The sequence below is a fragment of the Mastomys coucha genome, unplaced genomic scaffold, assembly GCF_008632895.1.
Source record: "Mastomys coucha isolate ucsf_1 unplaced genomic scaffold, UCSF_Mcou_1 pScaffold7, whole genome shotgun sequence".
Taxonomy (NCBI): Eukaryota; Metazoa; Chordata; class Mammalia; order Rodentia; family Muridae; genus Mastomys; species Mastomys coucha.
In genome coordinates, this window is record NW_022196913.1 from 18,691,606 (window position 1) to 18,716,470 (window position 24,865).

A 24,865-nucleotide genomic window follows, 5' to 3' on the forward strand; every position below is an offset into this window, starting at 1 on the left:
AAAAAAAAAAAAAAGAATAAGGACATCCTGAGTTTTGCAGGAAAATGGATGGAACTAGAAATGACATTCTGAATGGGGTAACTCAGACCCAAAAGGACATGCATGCTATGTACTCACTAAGAAATGGATATTAGCTAAAAACAAAAATTACAGAATACCCAAGATACTGTCCACAGAAATCAAAAAGTTCAGCAAGCTGAAGTGGCCAAGTGAGGAAGCCTCAGTCCCACTTGCGAGGGAGAAGACAGCAACAACAAGGGGAGAGGGAGGGAGGGACTTGGGAGGGAAAGGGGACAGGCGGGGTTAGAGGGGAATATGATGTGGTATTGGGTGGGGGAAAAGGACTGAAGCCTTGAGAGCCAGCAGAAAGAATGGAAACAGGCAACCTCAGGAGGTAGGAGGTCAGGGGGATCCTCCAGAATGTGCAAAAGACCTGGGAGGTGAGAGACTCTCAGGACTCAAATGTAATGGACCCTAGATGGAATGCCCTACAGGGAACTTGTAAAGCCCACCTCCAGAAGAAAGACAGGGCATCAAGTGAGGAATGAGGTTGCTATCCCACAGTCAAAAGTCTGACCCACAATTGTGCCTGTCTGAAAGAACTGCAGGACGGAAATGGAGAGGAACCCGAGGAAAAGAAGGTCCAGTGACAGGCCAAAATTGGGTTCCAGCTCAAGAGGAGGCCCCAAGACCTGACACTGAGGCTATGGAGTGCTCACAAAAAGGGACCCATCATGACTGTCTTCCAAAAGACCCAACAAGCAGCTTAAAGAGTCAGATGCAGATATCTGCAACCAACCAATGAACAGAAGTTACTGACTCCTGTGGCTGAATTAGGAAAACTAGAAGAAGCTGAGGAGTAGGGAGGCTAGCAGTTTCAATTAACCTGGACCCCTGAGTTCTCTCAGGCAGCATACACCAGCTTATATGAGGCTTCCAACACATATACAGCAGGGGATTGGTGGGTCTGTGTTTAGTCAGAGAAGAAGCACCTAACCCTCAAGAAACTGGAGGTGCCAGGGAGCTCAGAGTTCTGGTGGAGTGGGGGTGGGGTGGGGACATCCTTGTGGAGACAGGGGGGAGAGGAGGAGGTATGGGAGGGTGGACTGGGAAGTGAATAAAATCTAGATTGTAAAAAAAAGAAAATAAGAAAGAAAAAATTTAAAAGTCAGAATCATTATTTTTCAATAATGTTCTTGTATAATTTCAACTGCATTCAAGTCCTCTCAAGTCTCTTCCCTTTGGCTTTCCTTCTTATTTTATTACAAATGTTACCTGTAATTGAGACAGTTTACAGAAGCTTTCCCCTTCTATAAACACTTCTCTGCTGTGGGACTTTCAAGCTCCTCTCTGGTTGAATTGGACCGTGACTTATGCTTTGTTTCATCTGGTACCACAAGGTAGAAGCAATATGTGAATTCTAAGATAGGGGTCCTAGCACTTGTGTCTCTGTCTCTTTTCTGTCCCTGTGTCCACTAAGGGAAAAAGCCAGAAGGAAGAGCTTCCAAACCAAGGCCGTCTCAGAGCAGCCACCACACAGCTGATCCACAGGTAACTAAAGGTGATACAGGTGACTAAATGTGACTAGGAGTCCAGCAACATCCTAAGCAAACTGCTAGCTTAGTCAGCTTACATTGTTCACTTGCATATCTGAAGGATAAATGCAGTCATGAGTTTGATCTACTAAAACCAAGGCTTTTATTATGTAGTAAATTACATGTGATTCAATACTAAATCCAGAAATAATCCTATGTATATTTTCTCATCCTCTAATTACTTAATTGCTGTATCATGTGTCTTTCAGAAGACTGAACAAAGAAATTAGTAACAACAACAAAACCAGGATTGTTAGCACATCTGATAGAAAAAGCAGAATGGACACAATTGAAAAAGAGCCAGTAGGTAGTGGGATGGCCAGCTGAAAGATATCTTCAAGTTATGGCATGGCCATTATATATTTAAATTTACTGTAGCTACAGTAAATTAAGTCTACACAAGAATTACTAAAGATTGGGCCCACTCACAGGTCATCATGGGCGGGGAGGATCTCACTGGGGAAGGGGGTTTCACATCATTTTCTTTACTTATGTATCCATTGATAACTTGTTCTTGCTCTAGGAAACATCCTCCCACCTATCATTAGATAAGAAACTCAGTGGACCACATGCATACAGATTATATGAAAATAGAATGGGGACCTACTATAGGGAAGAGTTCTTTCTGGTGAGAAAGAGAGAGAGAGAGAGAGAGAGAGAGAGAGAGAGAGAGAGAGAGAGAGAGAGAGAGAGAGAGAGAGAGAGAGAGAGAGAGAGAGAGAGAGAGAGAGAGAGACAGAGAGAGACAGAGAGAGACAGAGAGACAGAGAGAGACAGAGACAGAGAGACAGAGAGAGACAGGGACAGAGACAGATAGAGGGAGACACAGAGAGACACACAGAAAGAATTGGCAGAAATTTTAAATGATTAAAATTCATTGTGTAAATCTATAAAATAAATCAAATAAGGATGTCCTATATCTATGTTGCCACAATCGCTGAAGCCTGATAGAATAAGAATTAAAATATCTGCTTGCATAGACTGAAACTGGGCCTTTTTTGGTGAATGTGTCACCAACCCAATTCAAATAGAAATGGGTTACTGGGATTTCCCTGTGGTACTTGAATATGCTGTTATGGATACAAAAAGTAGAAGCCAAGCTCATGCTTTTTAAACATCATCTGGTATCTTAATTTGGTTAGATTTAAAGAATTAAAATATCAGGAACATAAGGCTTGACACATGGTAAAAATAATATGCTCTTGGGCTTTGTGAACAAGAAACTCACCAGAAACCTCTTTGTGTCTGGGTTCCTCTTTGGTTAAATGGAATTTTATCCAGAATGCCCAAGACTCACTTGAAATGGATTGTGAACATTTGCCTTGTTTTATTTATAAGTGACAAATCCTATAGAAAATATGGTACATTTACACAATGGAGTACTACTCAGATATTAAAAACAATGAATTTATGAAATTCTTAGGGAAATGGATGGTTCTGGAGAATATCATCTTGAGTGAGGTAACCCAATTACAAAAGAACACTCATGGCATGTACTCTCTGATAAATGGATATTAGCCCAGAAGGTCGGAATACACAAAGTACAATCCACAAACCATAAGAAACTCAAGAGGAAGGAAGATCAAAGTGTGGACATTTCATTCCTTCTTAAAAGAGGGCACAAAATACCCATGGAAGGAGTTGCAGAGACTAACTATGGAGCAGAGACTGAAGGAAGGACAATCCAGCGACTGACCCACCTGGGAATCCTTCCCATATTTAATCTCCCAACCTAGACACTATTGTAGATGCCAGCAAGTGCTGGCTGACAGGAGCCTGATATAGCTGTCTCCTGAGAGGCTCTGCCAGTGCCTGACTAATACAGAAGTAGAGGCTCACAGCCATCCATTGGACTGATTACAGAGTCCCCAATGAAGGAGCTAGAGAAAGGACCCAAGGAGATGAAGGGTTTGCAGCTCCTTAGTATGAACAACAATATGAATTAACTAGTACCCTCAGAACTCCTAGGGACTAAACCACCAACCAAAGAGTACACATGGTGGGACTCATGGCTCCAGCAGCATATGAATAGCAGAGGATGTCCTAGTCAGTTATCAAAGGCAGGAGAGGCCCTTGGCCCTGTGAAGTTTCTATGCCCCAGTGTAGGGGAATGCCAGGACCAGGAAGAGGGAGTAGGTGGGTTGGTGAGCAAGGGTAGCGGGGAGGGAACAGGTTTTTTTTTTTTCCTCAGAGGGGAAACCAGGAGAGGAGATATCATTTGAAATGTAAATAAAGAAAATAGCTAATAAAAAAATAAGTGACAAATCCTTAGGATACCAACAGATAAACATTACTTAACCACACAGAAGTCTATGTCTTCTAAGATTCCTGATGGGAAGACTTGTTATCTCCTTTCTTCAGGCCTCTAACTCCTCCATCTTGTTCTCCCATATTTTGCTGCTCTCGTCTCTGTGGGTCATGTGACTATCTCATGAGACAGGGTAAGGACTTGCACACTTCTGTCACAGACATTAAATGCCACCTCTAGTGCTCTGGATCCCCTGCTCCAATACCTAAGTTTGATTGGGAAGATTCTGCTTCTGAGTCACTCCCACCACCTCCTCCTCCTCCGTCTGGTATCTGCTCACAGCTTGGATTGCCAGCATCTTCTTCAGGTCTCTCTGTTGCAATGGTTCTCTGGATGTTTTGATACCTGAGCAGTAGAAAATGGAAAGACCATAACCAATTTGTGTTTGGTAATGCTTTGAATAAAGCAGTTGGAAAAGATTGTCTTGGAATCAGAAGTGCCCACAATTCCAATAAGACTGCCAGAACAATTAATGAAACCACTATAAGACACCTACCTCTACAAATCTATTTCTTAGGACCTGCAGATTGTAAACTAGAGGGTGGTGGATAGGGGAGGGGAGATGTTGGTTAGATCCAGAAATGAAGTAGTGAAATCCCATAAGCCCCTGCCAGTTATGGCAAAGTATGGCTTATATGAGCCTTATGTTCAGGAAGCAGATGGAGAGGGGTGTTGCAGCAGAGGTAGAGGAAGGAACACAAATAACCAAGTCTCCAAGTCTTAACTCAAAATCTGGTGAGAAGTGCATGTAGTCCTGTTCAGGGTTCAGGTTCATTCTTCTGCAGCAGGCCTCTGAAGGAGACAGGGCCCTAGCTTTTTCCCTGACCTTAAGGAGCAAAATTTTCCCACTAGGGTCTCCAAATTGCTCAAAAGAACCTGTTAAATTACATTAACTGAAGCAAATTGAAATCTGTGCTTCTAAGAAGCTGTCTGGCTACAGTTCAGTATATCAGGGTTTGAGATTCACTGGCCTAAAGGCTATATGCTTATATTATTATCCATCATTCACTTTTGAGACCCTGTGAGAAGACGCGTTTGCCAGTAGCAGCCGATGGGGACATTTCTTCAGAGGGCCATTTATAACAAAGTGTAGAATCCACTCAGTGATCGAACCATTACATGCTTATGTGGAGGTTATGGGAAAGTGAAATATGGCCCATTGTGATCCTGCTGGAACACAAGGAATGCAGGCCAGGCAAGAGACTACAACCACCAGTGAGAAGCTGCCTGGATCTCTGACTTTAATTGGGGCAGAGCATTGCCAAAGACTGCAGACCCTGCTATTGGACAATTGCCTAATATATTGGAGATCATGATTTTCCCAAATGGCTAAATAATCTTTTCAGAGCCACATGCTCTCCTGCTCTCCTCTTATGACGTCGAATCAAAGTCCTCTCCCCTTAGAGCACTAAGAGCACATGTGACAGTTTTGTGATGGAACTCAGAAGGCCCAAGGAAGCCCAGATCACAGATGTCAAAGACTCAGAAAGTCTCTAAAAGCCTTCCAGTTTTCATTTCATCAGGACTTTACTGTTGATATCCTCTTGTACTTGCTACTTTTGAAGCTAAAAATATGGGTGTATAGTGCCTGAGAAAGGAGTGTGAGCTCTGTAATGATGGGTATACAGTGGAGATGAGACAAAAACTAAGTCTACTGTGATCTATGAGGCAATTTTTCTTTAAAACTTTTATGGAAACTATCCTTAGAATATTAACTATTTTGAGTTCTGTATCTTTGGAAACATCTCATGATGGACATGAGCTAGTCTTCCAAAATATGCTCTCATGGGGATCCTCACATCCTTGGTAAATGCTATGCGAGATGGGGTCAAAATTAAAGAATTTCTGATTTCTGGCTTGTACCAGTAAGAGTTTATCTTTAAATGTCATTCAAGCTTAATGTGCTCTCTGTTACTAACTTCCAAACTCAGCCTTCCAAATACTGGGAACAGCTTCCTTAACATAAGTAATTTTGTTCAGTCTCCTTATAGTGAACAGGAAAGCAGAAGAGGAATGTTTTTCCATCCTTATCAGGCTTATAGGATCTCATTCCAAACCAATCACCAACCTTCTGTTAAGCTGCTCCATCTGGTGGACAGACCCAGATCTGATCATTCCATCTGGGGTAGGGGCCATTGATGGTCGCTGCCAGGTGGTTGTGCGATTTACATGGTCCACATAAAAGACCCGTCCATGGCTGTCAATTCGAGCTTCCCAGTCTAATGTTTGATAATAGGACAAGAAAAGTCAAGAACGGACTACTGACCCATGTGTACATATTCTACTTCCAGGTCTTCCGAAAACAGACAGAACTCACCAGTGACTCATTATGAAGACCCTCCCATCCCTCTTGCCCTTGCTTTCTAGCACTTGCCATGAGTGCTGAACAGGAGTGGGAATTAGCATTCCAGAAAAGAGCTAATATATTCAGACTCTCTACTTTGCCATGGTAATTGTGGTTTCTTGACTAGGATGTATGCTTGAATTTATGCTTGCTTACTGCTTTAAAAATATTGCTGATTATTCAAAAAACAGGTGCAGAAGATTGGCAAGCCCTGCAGTAAACATTAGTGTTGTGATGTCAGAGAATCAGTCCTTCCTTCATGCTAATAAAAGGTGGCTAGGGACAGTCACAATAGATATTGTGTTTAAATCACTTTTAACTTAGTTCTGAAATGTTGTACCTGGAATTTTGGAAAGTTTCTTTCTAATGATTTATTTAATTTTCTTTTATGTGTATTGGTGTGTGGGTGTCAGATTCCTTGGAACTGGAGTTGAAGACAGTTGTGAGCTGCCATGTGGGTGCTGGGAACTGAACCCAGGTCTTTTGGAGGAGCAGACAGTGCTCTTAAACCATCGAACCATCTCTACAGCCCCATCTCTTTCAAAACTGAGCAAGCTCAAGCATTTCCTTTTTAGAGAGTGGATGGAAGAATTGATAACTACAGCCATCAAAATATCCATGTGACCAAATATAGAGTCACAATAATTGAACAATACAACAAACGTCAAGCTGGAGGGAAGAGTGAAAGGGAGGAAGTGATGAAATTGTAATGTGTAAATGATTAAAAGATAAAATCTTTTAAATTATCCTTTTTATTTTTGAGATTATAATTACATATTTCCCTCATTCCTTTCCTCCTCCCAAACTCTCCCATATACCTCATCTTGGTCTTTTTCAAATTTATAGCCTCTTTTATCATTAGTTGTTTTTACATATATATGCACATATATATGTATGATAGATATATAACATTGCTGCTAAGTAACCATCACATAGAGTAGAGGGACTCAAGGCAGAGGTATAGATGGTTAGGGGATGTGCATGTGAGTTGAAGTGAGTTGAAATTCATGAGTAAACCCCTTGACACTGAGAGTTAGATGTGATTTATGTGTACCTGAACTAAGTATATAAGAGCAATGATACACAGTAATGTGCAAAATTTCTGTGGTCCACATATAAAAATGTGGTAGAAATAACACCCATATGGTCTCGTGCTGAAAATGCTAAAGATATACTGAACATAATTTCAAAAGGAGGAAAACCATTTGGTTTAAGTGAGAGAAGACAGTTTTGGGACTGGTTCAGATGTTATCTTGAAAACTCATGTGTTAGGTAATGATATAGTGACTCTCAAGTTTTAAATGGAAGATAAATTTGGCATCCTTATGGTTTAGTATATATATGACATATCTGTTTGAAAACATAATGCCATATGTCTAATCTAGAAAGCTGTCAATGACCAATGAAAGTCCAAATACCAGAAATCTAAAATTTAATGTTTATGAGAGATGGAAGGAAAAATGCAGTTGAATTACAGAAGTATATTCTAAGATTTCCCTAAAGCAGGTTATTAGATAATTCAGATATCAACTATTAGAAAATAACCAATTTAGTGATGATCTTACTGTATATACTTGTAATTTCATAGCATCATAATTAATCATATTCTAAATGTTTGAAATTTCTGTTGATGTTTACCCTCATTAAAATTATTAAACAATTAAAGAAATTATTAAACACTTTTTTATTGAACTGTCATCCAACAAAGAGTAAGAATTAACTTTTAAATAACACTGTGTTATTCAATTCAAGTGTGAAAAGTCCACTTACACTTGCTATAAACTAGGAGCTAGGGGAAGTTCTAAGGACACAGATCTCTAAGGGAGAGCAAGAATTTGGCCATTGACTTCTCTATTGGCCTTGCAAATCATCCAAGGCCTTGGGGGGGACTGGAGAATGGAACATTGGTAACACTTTCTTAGCAAGTTTCAAATCTCTACATCACTCCTGGAAAGCATGTTCATCCAGACCCTACGTTCTTTCACTAATAGATTAAGTATCGGAAATGCAGGGTTAATTTTATATTCGTATAAATTTTATATTCTTATATTCATTAAATAACTAGCTGAATTTGAGTAAATAGTCTGGGTTGCTTTGTAAAGAATTTATTTTCATATATCCTATAAACAAAGAAAAATCATCTGAATGGATCTTTAGGGCTCAGCATTATAAGAAGGATTAACCCCTCTGATGCCAGGAGTTTACTTTGACCCTTGAAAACAGCATCTATTCTACACTGTGGCAGCTTACAGTAGTGTACTGGTCAAGTTGAGTTGTTTTGGATAAAATGAATTATTGAATATCAAATTATGTTTTAACAAGAACTGAAACATGTATTGTCTTTATTGTTGGATTGTGTATTTAAATATTTTAATCAATGCAATATACTATATGTAGATTTTTTTGAACTTTACAAACATTTATCTAATTGTCTTCATCCCATCCCTAGCTGATACTATCTCTACTATGATATGATATGGTCAAGCTTCAGGTTATTCCTACCCAAACCCCCTCTACAAAAAGTTTATTTTTTAATCAGTCCAGGCTGAAACTGAGTCATTATTAATTCTTATTTTCTTCCCATGTCCATACTCAATATGTTATCAAACTTGTCTTCAAAACGTATGTTCAGATATGACCATTCCTTAACAAGTTCCCTGATGCCACCCTGATCCAAATCACCAATGATTTTCATCTTGGCCACTGCAATAACCTTATGCTGTATTTCATAGACTTCTATTTTTCCTCTGCATTTTACCCCCTGTACAACAACAAGGGGAAAATCCTCAAAACACATGTCAGAAATGCCACTTCCCTGCTCAAAATGCCGTGGTGTGTCTTCATTCAGAATAAAAAGCAAGCCTCTCTGGCAGTTTTCAACCTGTGAGTCTCAACAAACTTCTATCTTTCAAATATTTACATTATGATTCTTAACAGTAACAGTCATTGTTCATTTTGGTTAGCTAAAACAGCACCAGCTACAAAGTATTCAGCAAAAACTTGACGATGAATGACTATCAGCAATGAAGTCACTCATGTCCTATTTGAGATCTCCTAACAAAATCCTGTTGTCAGAATTAATTAGCAAATTTCTAATATTTTCTTTGCTCTATAGATAGAAAATTAAAACCTATTTTGAGTCTTTTTAAATTGTTTAGAGTGGTTTTGCTTGTAGCTATTTTGAAGTGGTTTTATATTAAATTATTTTTAATGCCTCTGTTTATAACTGTCTAATGAAAATTCTTGGAAAAGTGTGAATTTTGGGAACACATTCACATTTATAGTAATCTACCCAAAATTAAAGATTATCTTTGTGGGAAAAAATCTTGAAGTCAAGCAGAGAAGTTCCAGAATTCATAAGTACTCATTGTGTTAAATGAATTTGCAACACTTATCTTCATTTCCATTTCCTAAATATTTTAGTTAGAGTGATACAGGTTAAGTCTGAATGACACAGGCAGGACTGTATTAGTCCAGACTTAGTATTTAGCAGAAGAGGATATTAAAGCTTTTAATCTCACAAATAATGAAACAATATTTTAGAGATTAAATGAATTTCCTAAGTTCAAGTGACTAAAGAATTTTAAATTACATAGGACAGTTATTAGGGTAAAGTGATACTGAATTCTAACCTAAAAATGATAGTTTTCCTGGAAACGCCAATGAACTATAGCAGGCATTTGGAATTTCTAATCCTTTAATGCAAGTTATAGTTCTTGTAAAGAAATGCTATCTATTTTTTGCCTCTCTCTCAGAAACTTAGGTATATTAACATTTGTTTATCACTTCAATACCATATAGTGAGACAGCTTGTTAAAAAAAAAAAGCAGTTTTATAGTAGGTATTTATTGGTATTTAGGAACACTGCCAATTTATGGAACTTGGAAAGAATTTTGGATGTTTGCATATGAATTCACACTGACCTGTTCAGACTGGATGGGAAGAATTAAGCCATAGATTTGAAACTAAAGCTTACTTGGTGGAAGAGGCTCATCGATTGTTGGGTAGTGATGATGTTCAGGCCTCAAGGAAGGAAGCTGGCTTATTGGCTGGGAATTATGGAGTATAGGACATTCACCTATGGACAAGATAGTCAAGACATTCATATGCATTGCTATGGCAATGTTATAAAAAAACATGACTGTAAAGCAAAGATCACCATAAGGAACAACAAATAATGGGAAATCTAGTTTTTGTGTCAGTTTACTATAACCATGTCATTTATGACACAAATTATTAAGGAAAAGGAAGAGAAGGAAGAAGAAAAGCAGGAGAAAAGAAGAGGAGGAGAAATAAGAAAAAGAGGAAATAGATAGGAAAAAGAGGAGGAAAAGGAAAAATCCAAATATGTTTTGATTCTTGGTCTATGCCATATATACTAATCAATACGTGTGATCAGAGTCTGATTCTATAGCTACTTGAATTGTCTTGGCTAGAAGGTGACATCGGGAAGGAACACTAGGGAGAAACTTAACAAGCCTTATTTTATTCCTGTGAAGGAGACAGGCTTGTTCGAAGGGGGTGAAGTATTTATAAGGTCTCACAAATGCTCTGTTGGATTATGGAAAATACACCTGATCATATGGCTATGAGGGTTTCATAATTAAAACAACAGAAGACTATCAAAAGACTTTTTTCAGAGTTAGAGGGGACTGAAACTCTCAGATAGTGTGTTTCCAAGATGGATCAAGGAACTGGTGGTCCAAGAATGTAAATTCCTAAAAAGGGACATTAGACAATACGATGGGGAGCCAAACATGTCATGGGAAATCATGGTTAGTCCAGATTATATGGAGGAGGAGTCAGAAAAGCCAAACAGTACTCTGGAAAGAGGAATGGATAATAGAGAAAGGCTGTAGATAAAAGATACAAGAAACTTTGAAACAGAGAAGTGGGATAGACAAAAGCAAACCAGACAGATACAGAGAAATTATAGAATTAAATGTATCTATAGATTTCATGGCTCATTATTTTGTACATTGCTTCTACTGCTGTTAGTACAGACTTACTGTTAACTAAACAAAATTCTGGAACAGCATTCTATTTCATAATCTACTGAGGTGTGTAGATTGATCACATAAACTCTAGGAAATAATTCTCTCAACCTCCGGAGACCCTGAAGGGCTCAGAACACAGACAGCCCCCATCGAACTCTGTGCTGCTTTCCTCCTGCCTCAGACCATGGTCATAGCCTACTAACCAGAGGACAAAAGACATCATTTCCTTTTCCTTCCAGGACTATTGCCATGTATTCTATTAACCTTTGGGTCAAAATGGAGAGAAAGTAAAAAGTAATGGTCAGGATCTTAGAAGGATCTCAAATAGTGAACATTTCCCAGAACATCCATGCCTGGAAATGATTTTTTCCCACTATAGTTCTAGAGACACAGAAGAAAATAAAATTAGTAGAAAATATTAGGTGGGCTTAGCTTAGTAGTTTAATTCCAAGAGATGACTAGCAACTAAAAATAAAGATGTGCTCAGAAGAGAATATTAAAAATACATTTTTTCCTGGACAGTCCCACCATTACTAAAACACTTTGTTCTTTGAAGGTCCCAGTAGAAATAAAGGAAGCTACTCCTCATGTAAGCATAAACTCATTGTCGACAAGTGGCTGTTTCAAATACAGGTTTTGTGGGTAAGTGGCTATAGCACTCCCATTTATTTTCATAAGTGTTTAGGGTTAAAAAATTCAAAAAGGAAACAATGGCATAGCTATTAGATCATCAGCTGCTGTACTTTCTAGTTTGTTTCTTAAAATAAAAAACAACCTTACCTCATTTAGTTAAACCTTACGTAATCTAACTCAACCAACATGTTAATTAGTCCTCCAAGTCTAAAGAAATTTAATACTGTTGGTTGGTGGAAGCATACCCCACCTACTTGTGAGTCCTAAGAAACTTTGAGGATGTGACAGATGCTCGGTGGCAGCTGAGTGGATAAAACATGAGGGCAGTACTGTTTTGTATTAGGGCCAAGTTCCAAATCATCACCTTTGCATCAAATTAAGTAAGTGTTCAGAATATTCAAGAAGGGATAATATTTCTCAATTAAAAATAAGAGAGAGTCTTTAAATTCATTTTGATTATAACTGACATTGCCAAATTGTAGGAAAGACAAGCATGAAAGAGAATTTCCGTAAAGTGTGTTGTCTGCAAACACTATTGACTGGTTAGAATTTCAGTGATGCGGGAAGGATGGGGATGTTGCAGGTCCAAAGACGAATTACAATTCATGCTGGGGTATTTATTATTCACCTATTAAACAGCAATTCTTTACCCCTCCTCTGTGTTAGACTTAACATCCTGCCACTAGTAGATAAAGCTGGCCCAACGTCCAGACAGATGAAAGAACAAAACAATTTTAGAATGATTAAACTTGACAACACTCTAGTTTTTCACCAACTAAGGGGCTAGGAACATTATCACATGGAATCTAAGGCCTGTAGCTGAGGTTTCTCCACTGGGTTGTAGCCACCTACTCACTGTGTCCACCAACTATTTTTTTAAAAGCATCATTATTTATGACTATTTTTATTCATAACTTCATGACAATGCTTTGGGACCTAGAATTTAAGGTAACCTAAAACTGTGTTCCTAAGTTCCTAGGTCATATTGGCTCCAGAATAAACCAATTCTTATTCCCTTTTAATTGAAAGCTATATATTTGTGTCAATATAAACTACCAGGATACTATTTGACGTAAAGTTATTAGCGTTTAATTGTGTGAAAATTTCCTTGGTGAGGCTAGATTCAACGGGTGGTTTCTTTCATGGAACTTAAACAGTTAGCTGTCTTGCTCATCTCATTAGGAGAAAGGCAGAGTGCATCCCTGCTTCAACTCATTTAACTCTTCCATTTATTCCTTGAGGTTAATGCTACAATTATACCCACTTGGCTCACAAGAAGCAGAGATGTAGCACAGTTAGGTCTTTTGTGAGGAAGTGGCATGGTGGACTTAGCTACAGGGCTTAACTCATGACCACAATGACTCTGCTCCTTTCATTTGTCTGTAAGTTTGTTTTTGATAACTGTTTTAAACTGAGATTTAAGTAAAAGTTTTATAGAAAGAAAAGAAACAAAACGTTGACAAGAAATACTAGTTTAATAGGTGTCAGTTAGGATTTATGTGGAATGAGTAATTGATTTTAAAACTGAAGATGGCTGCCTTTGGATTAGAATCTTATTTGAAATATGAGAAGAGAATTTATGCATTTATATTGTGACTAGACTCGCAGAAATGAAGATATTCCAGAGAGATGCTTGTGTCTCTCAATCTGACCAATAGACTATTGAAACAACGGACTGAAGAAATTTGAATTTTCCCAGGAATCTCATGTTCTCCCAACTAGTCAGACAATCCTCCATGGAAAGCCAGCAGGCATGATGATGAGGGGGATGATGTTGGTAGGTGGGAGACCTGGACAATGATGGTGGGCAGAACCAACTTCAGCCTGAACTACTCAGGCTTTATGTCAATCCTCTAAACATGAACTCAATGTGTACCACTGAATCTTTTAGTTCTTTCCTGTAATTCGACAACCTCCTGTTCCTGCTTTTTGTGACTTGTGGTGTGATTAGTTAGTGGAGCCTTGCTTGTTAGGGATGCCAGGGCCCAAGTTCAAACTTGAGTGACTTTGGTTGATTATGGTGTTCATCCTTCCCATTAGCAAAAATAGCCCAAATGAACAGAACCAACTGTTATAAAAGGACCCGTGCTGGTAGAAAAAAATAATAAGAAGAAAAAGATACGTAGTTTTCCATTTAGAGAGTGCCTTGCCATGGTCACTAATGCCAATGCTTCTGCGAAAACTGGAAGAGTGGCCCCCAGAACTCTGAGAGTGCGCAGGGGGATGAAGAACCCATGTTCTTCAACTAATGTCCATACCTATCACTGATCTTTAATGTGTCTTAGGAAGTCAAAATATTTGCTACCTAGTGCTCATGACCATTTGATGTTTATATTATTTGATACTACTTGTTTAACTGTGGGGTTGCTGTTAAGACCAGAAAGCTAACTTATATCAGCTATTTCTGGTCACTAGTCAAAAGCACACATATAAGTAGGTAGCTGCTTACATCCTACTGGATATTATTTCTTGGTGTGAATTTGAGACATGTGCCAGAAATCCACACACTCAGCCAATGCTTGAATGCCTACATACACTGTCCAGGGCATCCCTTTTGGGACTGGTCCCTCCACCAACCATATGGGGAGACTTGTGTCCTATAATTGTGGTGCTCCTATTATCACGGTCTGGTTTGCAGTCTAACCTTCTCTCCTATTGCTAGGACCTGCCATGGGGGACTCCAGACCTTCAGTAGTTCTTGCTGTATTCCCACCAGGGGCAGCCAGTTCATCCTGCCAAGGCCCAGTCCCATTTGTGGACTCGGGATCTAGCTCTGGGCTTTGCACTGAGTCAGGTACCGACTCGAATGCACTGTTTTCCTCCTCCTCATCCTCTTGTGAAGAAAAGACTGTGCTCTCAGAGATCTTGGCGCTGTCCACAGAGGAGAAGCGTGTGTGGCTGGCAAACCGATTGTTGCCATTGTAGCATGAGCTGCTGTAACAGGAGCTGCTGTAACAAGAGCTGCTGTAGCAAGATGTGCTATAGCATGAGGGGCTGCAGCATGAGGCATCACAGCCCTCGCAACTGTGGTCTGCTCCCTGCTGGGGGCTGGAGTCACTCTCACTCCCAGTGCTGGGGTGAGCCTCACCATCTTGGCCAGCACCAATGCCTTTGGATAAACTGGAGAAATGTCCCCCAGAGCAGTCAGAGGGTGCCATGCATAGAGTGGCCCCATCGTTCTCGCCATCTTCCATGGACTGTGGGTCAGCAGCTATTGTGTCCACCTCGCTGAGCCCATCCTTTTCAGAGGACTCTTTGAGGGTGGATTCTTCCTCCAAGCCATCTTCCTCCTCTGTGGTGCTTCCTCTCTGGGCCGAGGGCATGCTGTGCAGCAGGGTGTGGATGCGGATGTAATGGGTTCTTGGGGTCTCAGCGTCTCCACAGGCAGATGCAATCACTGTCTCAAGCTCGGATACAGGTAGGGAACATGGTCTGCTTTTTTTTCTCACAGGGACCCTCAGCTCCAGTCCTCCAGGCTCTCCTTGCTCCAGGGTAGAAACATTCTCTTCCTCCTCCTCCTCATCTTTCCCCTTCTCCTGCATCTCTTCCTCTCTGGCTCCATTTTCTGGCACTGTTTCCTCTTCTACCTTGCTGCCTAGAGCTGTACTCTCTTCTGGCAACAGTGAGGGTGGCCAATCCTCATCCAGGGGAAGTCCCTCTGCCACTTCTTCTGCACTCAGAGTGGGCTGGGTATCATGTTGTTCTGGGTCCTGAAACTCCCCAGGCTCTTCGGGTCCTTCAGAGAACTTGCTACCATCTCTGGTCTCCGTAGTACCTGCAGCTTCCTCAACTGGCCCAGCATGCTCCTGGTTTTGGTTTTCTGAGCTGTTTACTCCATTCTCTTCACTTGGTGACTCTGGCTTTAAGTCCTTACAGAATTCTGCAGCATCACCAGAAGGCTCTCCATTACTGTTTTCCACCACACTATTCATGACACTGTCTTGCACTTCTGTTGACTCAGGCTCAGCACTCAGAGAGATCTCTTCATCATCTGTGGGCAAGAAGAAAACTATGTCATCCTTTTCAGAAGAGCAATGGGAGCTGGTGTTCTGTATAGGCACATGTAAAACATAGTAAAGGATCTCTAATATAGGATACTGAATATGAGTGTTTCTCAATCGCTTCTGAAAAATTCTGTAAGGAGTGCTATTTATGTTTGTAACTTTATATTTATTTTAATAAATAATTAATATTTATTATTATTATTAACTTTCAGAAGGGCTGCTACCTTAAAGTTCTCTTTTAAGGGACTGCTAAGAAAAAAATTAATATCTCGAACCTAGCTATACTCTACCTCAGAGATCAACAATGTTTGTTACATACAGTGACTTTCAGAGATGAGGACAGCAGTACTGTTTATAATTTGTTAACCACTCTAAGCAAGTAAACTGTACTTGCTTAAACCATTTCCCATGGAGTACTCTGCAAGATGTGGAATGGCTAAGCCAAGGTATTTAGCTGCAACAAAGAAGCAGGGGATTGGGCTACATTGATAATCATTGAATAGTCAGAAACCAAGGTTTCCAGCCACTTTACCTTTCAAGGAGATACATTTAACTCTGTTAATATTTAACAGTTAACACTATTTAACTCTACCTTCCCTGGCTGGAAATACACCAGATTGGTATTGGACTTTAAATGCACTAGTGCAATTCCCTATTTGAAGAAAATTATCTCTGCTAGAATATGAAGTCATAATCCATCTTTATGCCCACATAGATGAGTCAGTCTAAGGATGTAGGAAAAGGCTAAATGTGACAGGAGAAAGCAAAAATATTTCCTTACAATCTAGTGTATCCTGGAGCTTAGTGACTGGGTAGTGATATACTTCAGGCTCTGAGTTCTCAGTAACTCATAGGCTTGGCTCAAGAGGACTTACCATTTCTCAACATGAGTTTACATGTAGTATGGGTGCCTCGGAGAATAGAAAAGGATTACGAGGTAACTTCTCATCATTACTGTTTGGAAATATGGTTTGATTTGGAAAATGGAATATAGAATGTTTCTGAAAATTTATGTTCATAATCTTTATTTTCCCTGTAATTGTCTAACTGCAATTTTTCTACAATATGTCATTTTTTAGCTCATAGCCAACCTATAACTAGTACTAGGTATAAATAGATGATTCACATTCATGTGTTTTATCATTCATTCATTTGCTCATGTATAGAATGATTAAACAGCTTTTGAGCATCTCCTATGTGAGGTTCTGGCAATAAAATAATAAGACACAGTTTTTGTATCACATTGTTGACCTCTATTCTACTGTGTAAGCATCTATCTTTGGACCCTAGTGAAGAGGAATCTTTTAATCAAGGAGGCAATCCTGCCTTCTAATATAGATCACTGGCTCCTGGACTCAGACAGAGATGACAGAGAACTACACAGCCCATGACATGCTTGGAGAGAACTATGGTTATTTGTGTTTCAGACACTAACTTCGAACAAGACATGAAGATCATGTTGAAAGTACCTGCGTGGATGGAGGATGTGATCTCAAATCGGAATTGCAGCTGTCCACTCACGTGGTCAGTTGGAAGTCGGCGGCCAAGTGTGTAGCTGACCACCCTATCCCTAGAAGGAAATAAGTACCATCACAGATTCTGTAATAACCTCTCCCGCTAATGACCACACAGTGTGTTTTCTACACCAGTTGGTGTGACAGGCAATCACAGAGAAGCCATTATAACAGGGAGTGAAGGTCCCTCTGGGGTCCCATCTTAAGGTACAAATGTGGGATCAATAAAGAAATTCTTATCAAATATTCTAACTCAAGGATCAGAAAAACTACAGGTCATATTTAATTATCACTTTTTACATGTTGGCATGGCCATGAGTTCTGGAAAAAACACTTAAAAAGAGTAAAGTATGTGAAATTCAAATTTAAGTCTCCATCAACACTGTTTTATTGGAACACAGCCATGCTTATTAGCTTACACATTGCCTATGGCTATTTTCTGCCACAGTGGAAGAGTTGAACAGTTTAGACAGAGACCTGTGACCTATAAAATCCTAAAATATCATTCTTTTTACAGACTAAGTTTGATAATCTGTGTTGTACAGAAATTGAGGGGACAAAAATTATAAATGCCTTTGCTTGATCTTCATGTGGACATTCTCATTTCCAAATATTCCCTGGCAATAGATGTGCCAGAATATGTTGGAGGAATATATGAAATGTATAAGAGTAGATGTCATAATAGCTATTGGAGAGCCTGTGTTGAGCTATGGGAAGCCCCCTGGTGGAGGATGGAGCAAACACCAGCTTGTGGTCTGTGTTCACTGATCTTTGAGTTCCAGTTACACTAAATATTGTGACACATATTGACTATTCTGGATTCTGGTGCCATACTCATTCAAAGTAACTTTTAACTTATTGAAAATATAATCTACATGCATGAATAAATTAGTCAGGAGTTGTAATGATATATTTTTCACTGCAATATAGGTTTTTTTGTTGTTATTATTATTATTATTATTATTATTATTATTATTATTTACACAAAGTAACTGCCTGATACCTTCACTGAGTTAGGGAGAGTGCTTCCTTGGGATATCCAGGTACAAAAAAAGGCACAGTCCATAGTTGGTTATTTACTCTATAGTCGCCCCATTAATTCAGTTATGATATTCACATGAAAACACAGTTGATATTAATATTAAATGATTTCTTAGAAAAAACTGACATTATGAAACAATTAATATGGTCTAGTGATCCACAAATTTAATATTTTTTCTTGATTAAAGCATGACATAATGTTTATTGTCAGAGTTCATTAATTAAAACAGTATATGGAGATATAATATGATGAATGACAAAGTTCTGTCAATTTAGAAAGCAGCGATATTAATCAATGTTTTGAAGTATGCCCACTATGATCATAAGAAATACTTTCTGAATCTAAATCTTAATTGTAATGAGAGCTAAAGATGATCACATGGCAAAATGGAAATTAAGTTCACAACATTTTGCACACACTTTCTAAGATTTCCTATTTTTGCTTTCAATCACTCAATAAACAAATAGTTTTTGAGTCCCTAGCATGTAAAAGGTGCTGAAGTTGGCCTTTGTGTCATGTAGGGTAAAGTCTGTGTGTTCTCACAGGACCTGCCCTTAACACCTTACAACTAGATTACAGAATAAGGAAAGAGCAGCAAATAATGATCCACGTAGTCCATGACACTTCCAAAGTGAAGATTGTAGTTAAATTTAGAGGCCAACGGCAATTAAAAAATAGTGGTACAGTTTGAGAAGTGGAGAAAGGACTGGAAATTGTGTGTGTGTGTGTGTGTGTGTGTGTGTGCGTGCGCGCGTGTGTGTGTGTGTGTGTAAGTGTACCCTGGGGGTGTACCAATTTTGCTCAAGGCAAATTACTGCTGCTTCATGGCCATAGCTCAGCAATTTGTTCCTACTTTCATCGCACAGCTCCATAATGGGCAGCACTACAAAAGTGGTTTCTATAGGTAGTGGATGCTATAGACCTTGAAAGAGGAGGCAAAGCAGCAGGAAGAAGTGGAGGATTAGAAGTTGGAGAACTTCCAAGCCCAGTAGGGTGAGTATACTATCTTATCAGAGGTGGTGGAAAGCAATCCCACAAAGACTTATTGTTGCTCCTCTTCCTCCAAGTTGCAAGAGCACTAGGAAAACTAGACTCCCTTGCTCAGGTTTGGGGAAACCTTCTTCTACCTCAATTGGTTTTTTTTTTTCTTTGTTTTTTTTTTTTTTTTTTTTTTTTTTTTTTTTTTGGTTGTTTTTATTTTGTTTTTTGTTTGTTTTTGTTTGTTTTTGTTTTTTGTTTTGCTACCTCGTAGACATTCTTCCACAGTGAAGGGCAGGGATTGCAGGATGATACTAAAAAGGACTTAGCATAGAGAAGTAGACAAGTCCTCTCTGTGGCTGTAATGAGCCAGAGTTCAGCCCAGCAGGGAGTAACTGAGTATCTGTTAGGCAGATGTGAGTGCACTGTTAGAGTAACAGACATCCTATAAAATCCCACTTTTTGTCCCCTTAGCCCACATCTGGCAGAGTATTAGCAGTGTGAGAGTAGGACAGGAATGAAGTATGTGAACAACTAACCAGCAGTTGGTTACAGGGAGCATCTCTTGGGGACAGGTTGTACTTGTTCTTGGAGGTAGGCAAATGTGAATTTAAGCTTGACTTATCCCTCAGAGGTTTCACTTTCTTATATGGAGAAGAGATAATACTTAAGTTATAGAGGTGTTATGAAAATCAAATGAAAAGACAGAGGTCACAAGAACACCATTTCCTTTGAAGTTTCTACTATATGCCAGTGATAATGTTAGGCATCTTTTGCTAGGGAGGTGTTTACTCAGTTTTCACAAACATGAATGGGGAGTGGAAATATGTGGCTGTAGCTCCATCAGCTTCCTTTGGTTTGAGAATTAATGGACTCCTTATATGCACACATGCATAAACATGCCGTCAATTACTAAACAAATCCCAAGAGAACTTAATTAAAATACCCCACAGTTCTGCTTAATATTTTTCATTCTTTGATATCTCTCTATGAATCATATTAAGGATACACTTATAGCCAAAGACCTATGCTAATATTTTCAAATATAGTGTTGTTATCTAAGGAAATACGCATTATACAAAGAGATGATCTGATCATAGTTCATTTTAATAAAAACCATGAGTGAATATGAATGCAAAATATTTAAAACACAAAAGCATATTCTCATATACAATTGACTGCTGCAGTTATTCCATGAGAATGCATGCTTTCAAATTTTCATCTAAAATTTTTTGTAAATAGCATATTTTGAGAAATGTTCTCCAAGAAACAGTATTTCATCTTGGCCTGGAAGTGCAGAATGAGGTTAAATCCTACATACAAGACAGGTGAAGGAATGAAAGACTTTCCACAGCGATGGCAAAGTTTAAATCTATATTTCTACAGGAAAATGTGTACTACTTTTTTCAGTATTGTCTATGATTTGTCTATACTCTTTAATATGTATTATACAAACTACACAAGAATACGAAGGGGAAGGATTTAACTGAATACCATGGCCCAGGAAATGATATTGGTGGGGAAACCCTGACACAGGAAACCTTCTGTCTTTCCGTCAGACTTTGTAATGGCAGCTTACAAGCCTTCCTGGGCATGGCCTGTAAGTGGAAGCACAGCCGCCCCAGTCACGGTTTACCCTATGGCATGTCTCTCCAGCAGCCTCTGAACAGGCATTGACAGCTTTCCCAAGAAACGTTTGATGATGGGACGACTCTTGGCAAACTTGTCCTTCACTTCAATTTCCAGCACATCAGTTGGCAGAGAGACGAAACTGAAATGCTGCAATGAGAAACCATATCATATTAACTAACTGAGAGGTCATAGGGTTTGGCAGTTCCTGTCCATGAGCCTTGGCTGTAGTAATGCTGTGAGACCCTCTTTAATAAATAAGGGATGACAATAGCATGCTCCCTTAGATGTTAAAAAAACAAACAAACATAACTCTCAAGCTCAGAATGTTTCAGAAAATGAAGTGGGAAGTATGTAAGAGTTGAAAGGCAGGATAAAAGGCTGTGAAATACTATTCTCTAAACTTGATATAACCATGAAAATCATTATCTTACAATACTGGTTACCTTCACCAGGTCAACAAGACTAGTTCTATCAACAATCAGTCACAGAAGTAGGAGGGACTTGCAGGACTATGCCCTTTCCTGTTGAACTTCAGCTATTGGTGGATTCTGAGAAAGGAAGGTTCATTGCCTTCTGTTGTAGATTCTCTTCTGGTTATACCAGGCTGCAATAGACAGCTCCTGTGGTCACAATGACCCTTGTTAAAATCTGTGGTTAAAAAAATAAAATCAATAGGTTTTGATTTTATATCAAATAAATCAATATATCAAAAACTAATTCTCACTAACAGGTTTGTGAGAAAGAGAGGGGTTGGGCATGGGTAGAAGACAGTTGGAGATGGTAAGAATTGAGAGGGTTCAATCTGCACTGTATGTGTATAGAATTGTATAAGATCAAATTTTTATTAGATAAAAAAGTAGAGTTAATCTTTGAGATTCAAATAAAATCAGCACAAATTAAAGAAAAAAATCACTTATCAAGTTCTCATATATTAGAAATGGGAAAGACTGGTGAGAGATACTTGCCTTTGGTGAGGGGGCAATACAGAAGGAGATTTAAGGAGAGAGAGGAGGGATAATTAACACTAAAGATGCTTGAAAGAGACATAAAAGTGTGATAGTGGCACATACAGCCTGATAGCAACCAACAGCCACCTAACTGAATTTAAAGCCCTCTCATTAGGAAGCAGTTCATGTCTGGTACTGAAAACCTAGCTAACTACTGGTGAGGTGTGACATTACCACTATCTCCTCCTCTTCCTCCTCCTCCTGTTGTTGTTTTGTTAAACCAGTGTACTGTCTAAAATGCATTCTAAATACTGACTGAGAAACCACTGCCATAAAACTGGGCTATATGAGGCCTGTGGGGTATTTTCTTAAATAGTGATTGATGTTGGAGGTCCCAGCTCATTGCCAGTTGTGCTGCTCCTGGGATGGTGGCCCCAGGAAGAAGCCAGGAAGCAGCACCACCTCATGGTGTCTATTTCAGTTCCTGCTTCTAGGCTCCAGCCTTGAGCCTCTGTTCTAACTTCATTAGCTGATGAACTGATAACCTAAGAGTTATGAACTTGAAGACACCCTTTCATCTCCAAGCTGCTTTTGATTATGGTGTTTCATCATAGCAATAGAAACCTAACTAAGGCAAATGTTCTACATTATTTTAGAATGTACTTTCTAAGGTGTTTATGGGTATGAGAAAAGATGACTCTAGTCTGAGAAGGTAGAACATTCATCTATTTATAACACCTCATAAATGCGCAAAAACCAGAGAAATAATTTTTATTTATTTGCTTGTTTTTAATAATAAGTTCTACCTTATTAAAATTAGTTTAAAAGTTATTTCTTTGCAAATTTCATAGAATATATGTTGATAACATATACCCACTTCCCATATTATCTGTCAATCTTACCTTATCTCCTAACTTTCTGTCTTCATTTTTACAACCTATCAAGTCCAATGTGTGCATCCAATGTTCTCTTGGACATGTGACCAAATTACCATGGACTTTAAAGTTTCCTCTTAAGGAAACCTGAGCATCTCTCCATGAGCTATTACCTGAAAATACCTCCATGACTCTGGTTGAACCACATCCATCACTCCCTGTCCTGTCTAGAATTGGGTCTGGCTTGATCTTGCACAGTTCTTGTGTATACTAAGAGTTCATACATACAGCTGCCCTGCATATATGACTCAGCTATGCTGGTTCCTTGTGGTCATCCATTGCCTCTTGCTCTTCTCCTCTTTCTGCCTCCTCTTCCACAAAACTCTGAGCCCTGAGGAGAGGGATGTGATGTGGAAGGACTATGTGGGGGCTGAGCATTCCACAGTCTCATTCTCTGTGCTCTGGCATCATGTGGGTCTCTGTGTAAATCACCATGTACTACCATAGAACTTCGCTGAGGAGGGTGAATGATGCATTAATCTACAGGTAAACACATGCCATAAAGATTTGGTATATTTCTATATAGTAGTACTATGTATCAACTTAGCAGAATAACAGCAGCAGGTTCTTCACTAGGGGATGTAACTTGCCTGTCTAGCCACAACTTCTTGTTCTCATAATGGTGCCAGGTATTCATCTTTTGGAATGGGACCAAAATCCAATCAGAAAGGTGTTGGCTGCTCCCATCATTTTCATATCACTGTTGCTCCAGTGAGTGTGTTTTGCAAGTCTAATCTTTATTTAGCTCAAAGGGTTTAGCTGGGTGAGGCTGATGACTATGGTTCATGTCTGGTAGTGTGTATATCGCCTTCCAGAGCTATGAAAGCTAGCCAGTAGGGATGACTCTTTCAGACCAGTACCAGTTTGATTTCTTCATGATTTATGACTGAAGCATATGATGCTCAGCAGTAGCATCTTACCCTCATCTTCTGAAGGGTTACCATTGTCAATAGCCTGTAAATCATGGACTTCTACAGGATCCCACTGACCAACAACTCCAAAAAAGGTAACCCATTGCTGGCAATGGGTTTTTAATTTATTAGCCTACACCTGGCTCATGTGGTAGCATTCGAAGAACATCCAAATTGATCTCTATAATAAACACAGAAGTCTGCACTTTTACCAATAGTGAGTAAGGGTTTCTTTTGTTTCCCATCAATGTTAGCATTATTTTTTGTCATTCAATCTTACCTATTGTGATTGAGATAAAGTGGGATAGTTTTAATCTTCATTTCTTTGATGGCTAATGATGTTGATAGTTTTAAAATGATTCTTAGTTATTTGTATTTCATCTTTTGAGCATTCTCTCTCTCTAGTTCTATTTCCATTTTTGAGTCAGGTTGTTTGGTGTTATTTCTTTTTGTTTTTCTGTATATTTTAGATACTAACCATTTGAGAGACAGATTTCTAGTAAAGCTTTTTTTTGGTGTGATCATGTCTTTTCTTTTTTTTCTCTCGTTTTTTAAAACTTTTATTGCATTATGATGAGAAAAGTTACATGATTTCAATTTATCTGAATTTTTTAACTTTTATTTAAGTAAATAGAATTAAATCACATTCTGTTTTCCCTTTTGTATCCCAACTACCCCCAGAGACCCCCCTTTAATACCTACAATATCTTTTTTGTCATAGTCCTTAAAATTTACACAATATTATAAAAATAAAAATAAGTATTATAAAAGTTGTTTGATATAAAACAAGAATCAATTTAACAGTCTTCTGTAGATGCTCATCTACAGCAATAGTGGAAATATATTTTTCTTAATATAAATTTTAAATAAGTCCAAACATATTAACTGTATATTTCAAAATAATACATCACTACTAGTATTTCCTTAAATGAACACAAATACATAAAATCTTTTTGCTTGTTTGTTTTGTATTTAGTAGAGTTTAAAATCTTGGCTCTTACTGTGGTGCAAGCCCAAAATAAGAA

General features: G+C 38.8%; 1 protein-coding gene across 5 annotated transcripts in view; it reads right to left on the reverse strand.

Annotated features, from left to right (window-relative positions):
- The window catches only part of Hecw1 (HECT, C2 and WW domain containing E3 ubiquitin protein ligase 1), a 361,630-nt gene that overhangs the window by 109,001 nt on the left and 227,764 nt on the right, over positions 1–24,865 (reverse strand). For 3 of the 5 annotated variants that reach the window (XM_031359674.1, XM_031359675.1, XM_031359676.1), the window contains 6 exons: positions 21,052–21,194; positions 17,351–17,451; positions 14,522–15,868; positions 10,224–10,325; positions 5,972–6,122; positions 4,109–4,248 (listed from right to left, as the gene is read on the reverse strand). In XM_031359674.1, the coding sequence (XP_031215534.1) occupies positions 4,109–4,248; positions 5,972–6,122; positions 10,224–10,325; positions 14,522–15,868; positions 17,351–17,451; positions 21,052–21,194 (1,984 nt within the window). The remainder of the gene's footprint in view (positions 1–4,108; positions 4,249–5,971; positions 6,123–10,223; positions 10,326–14,521; positions 15,869–17,350; positions 17,452–21,051; positions 21,195–24,865) is intronic. The other 2 variants (XM_031359677.1, XM_031359678.1) reach the window with 2 other exon arrangements.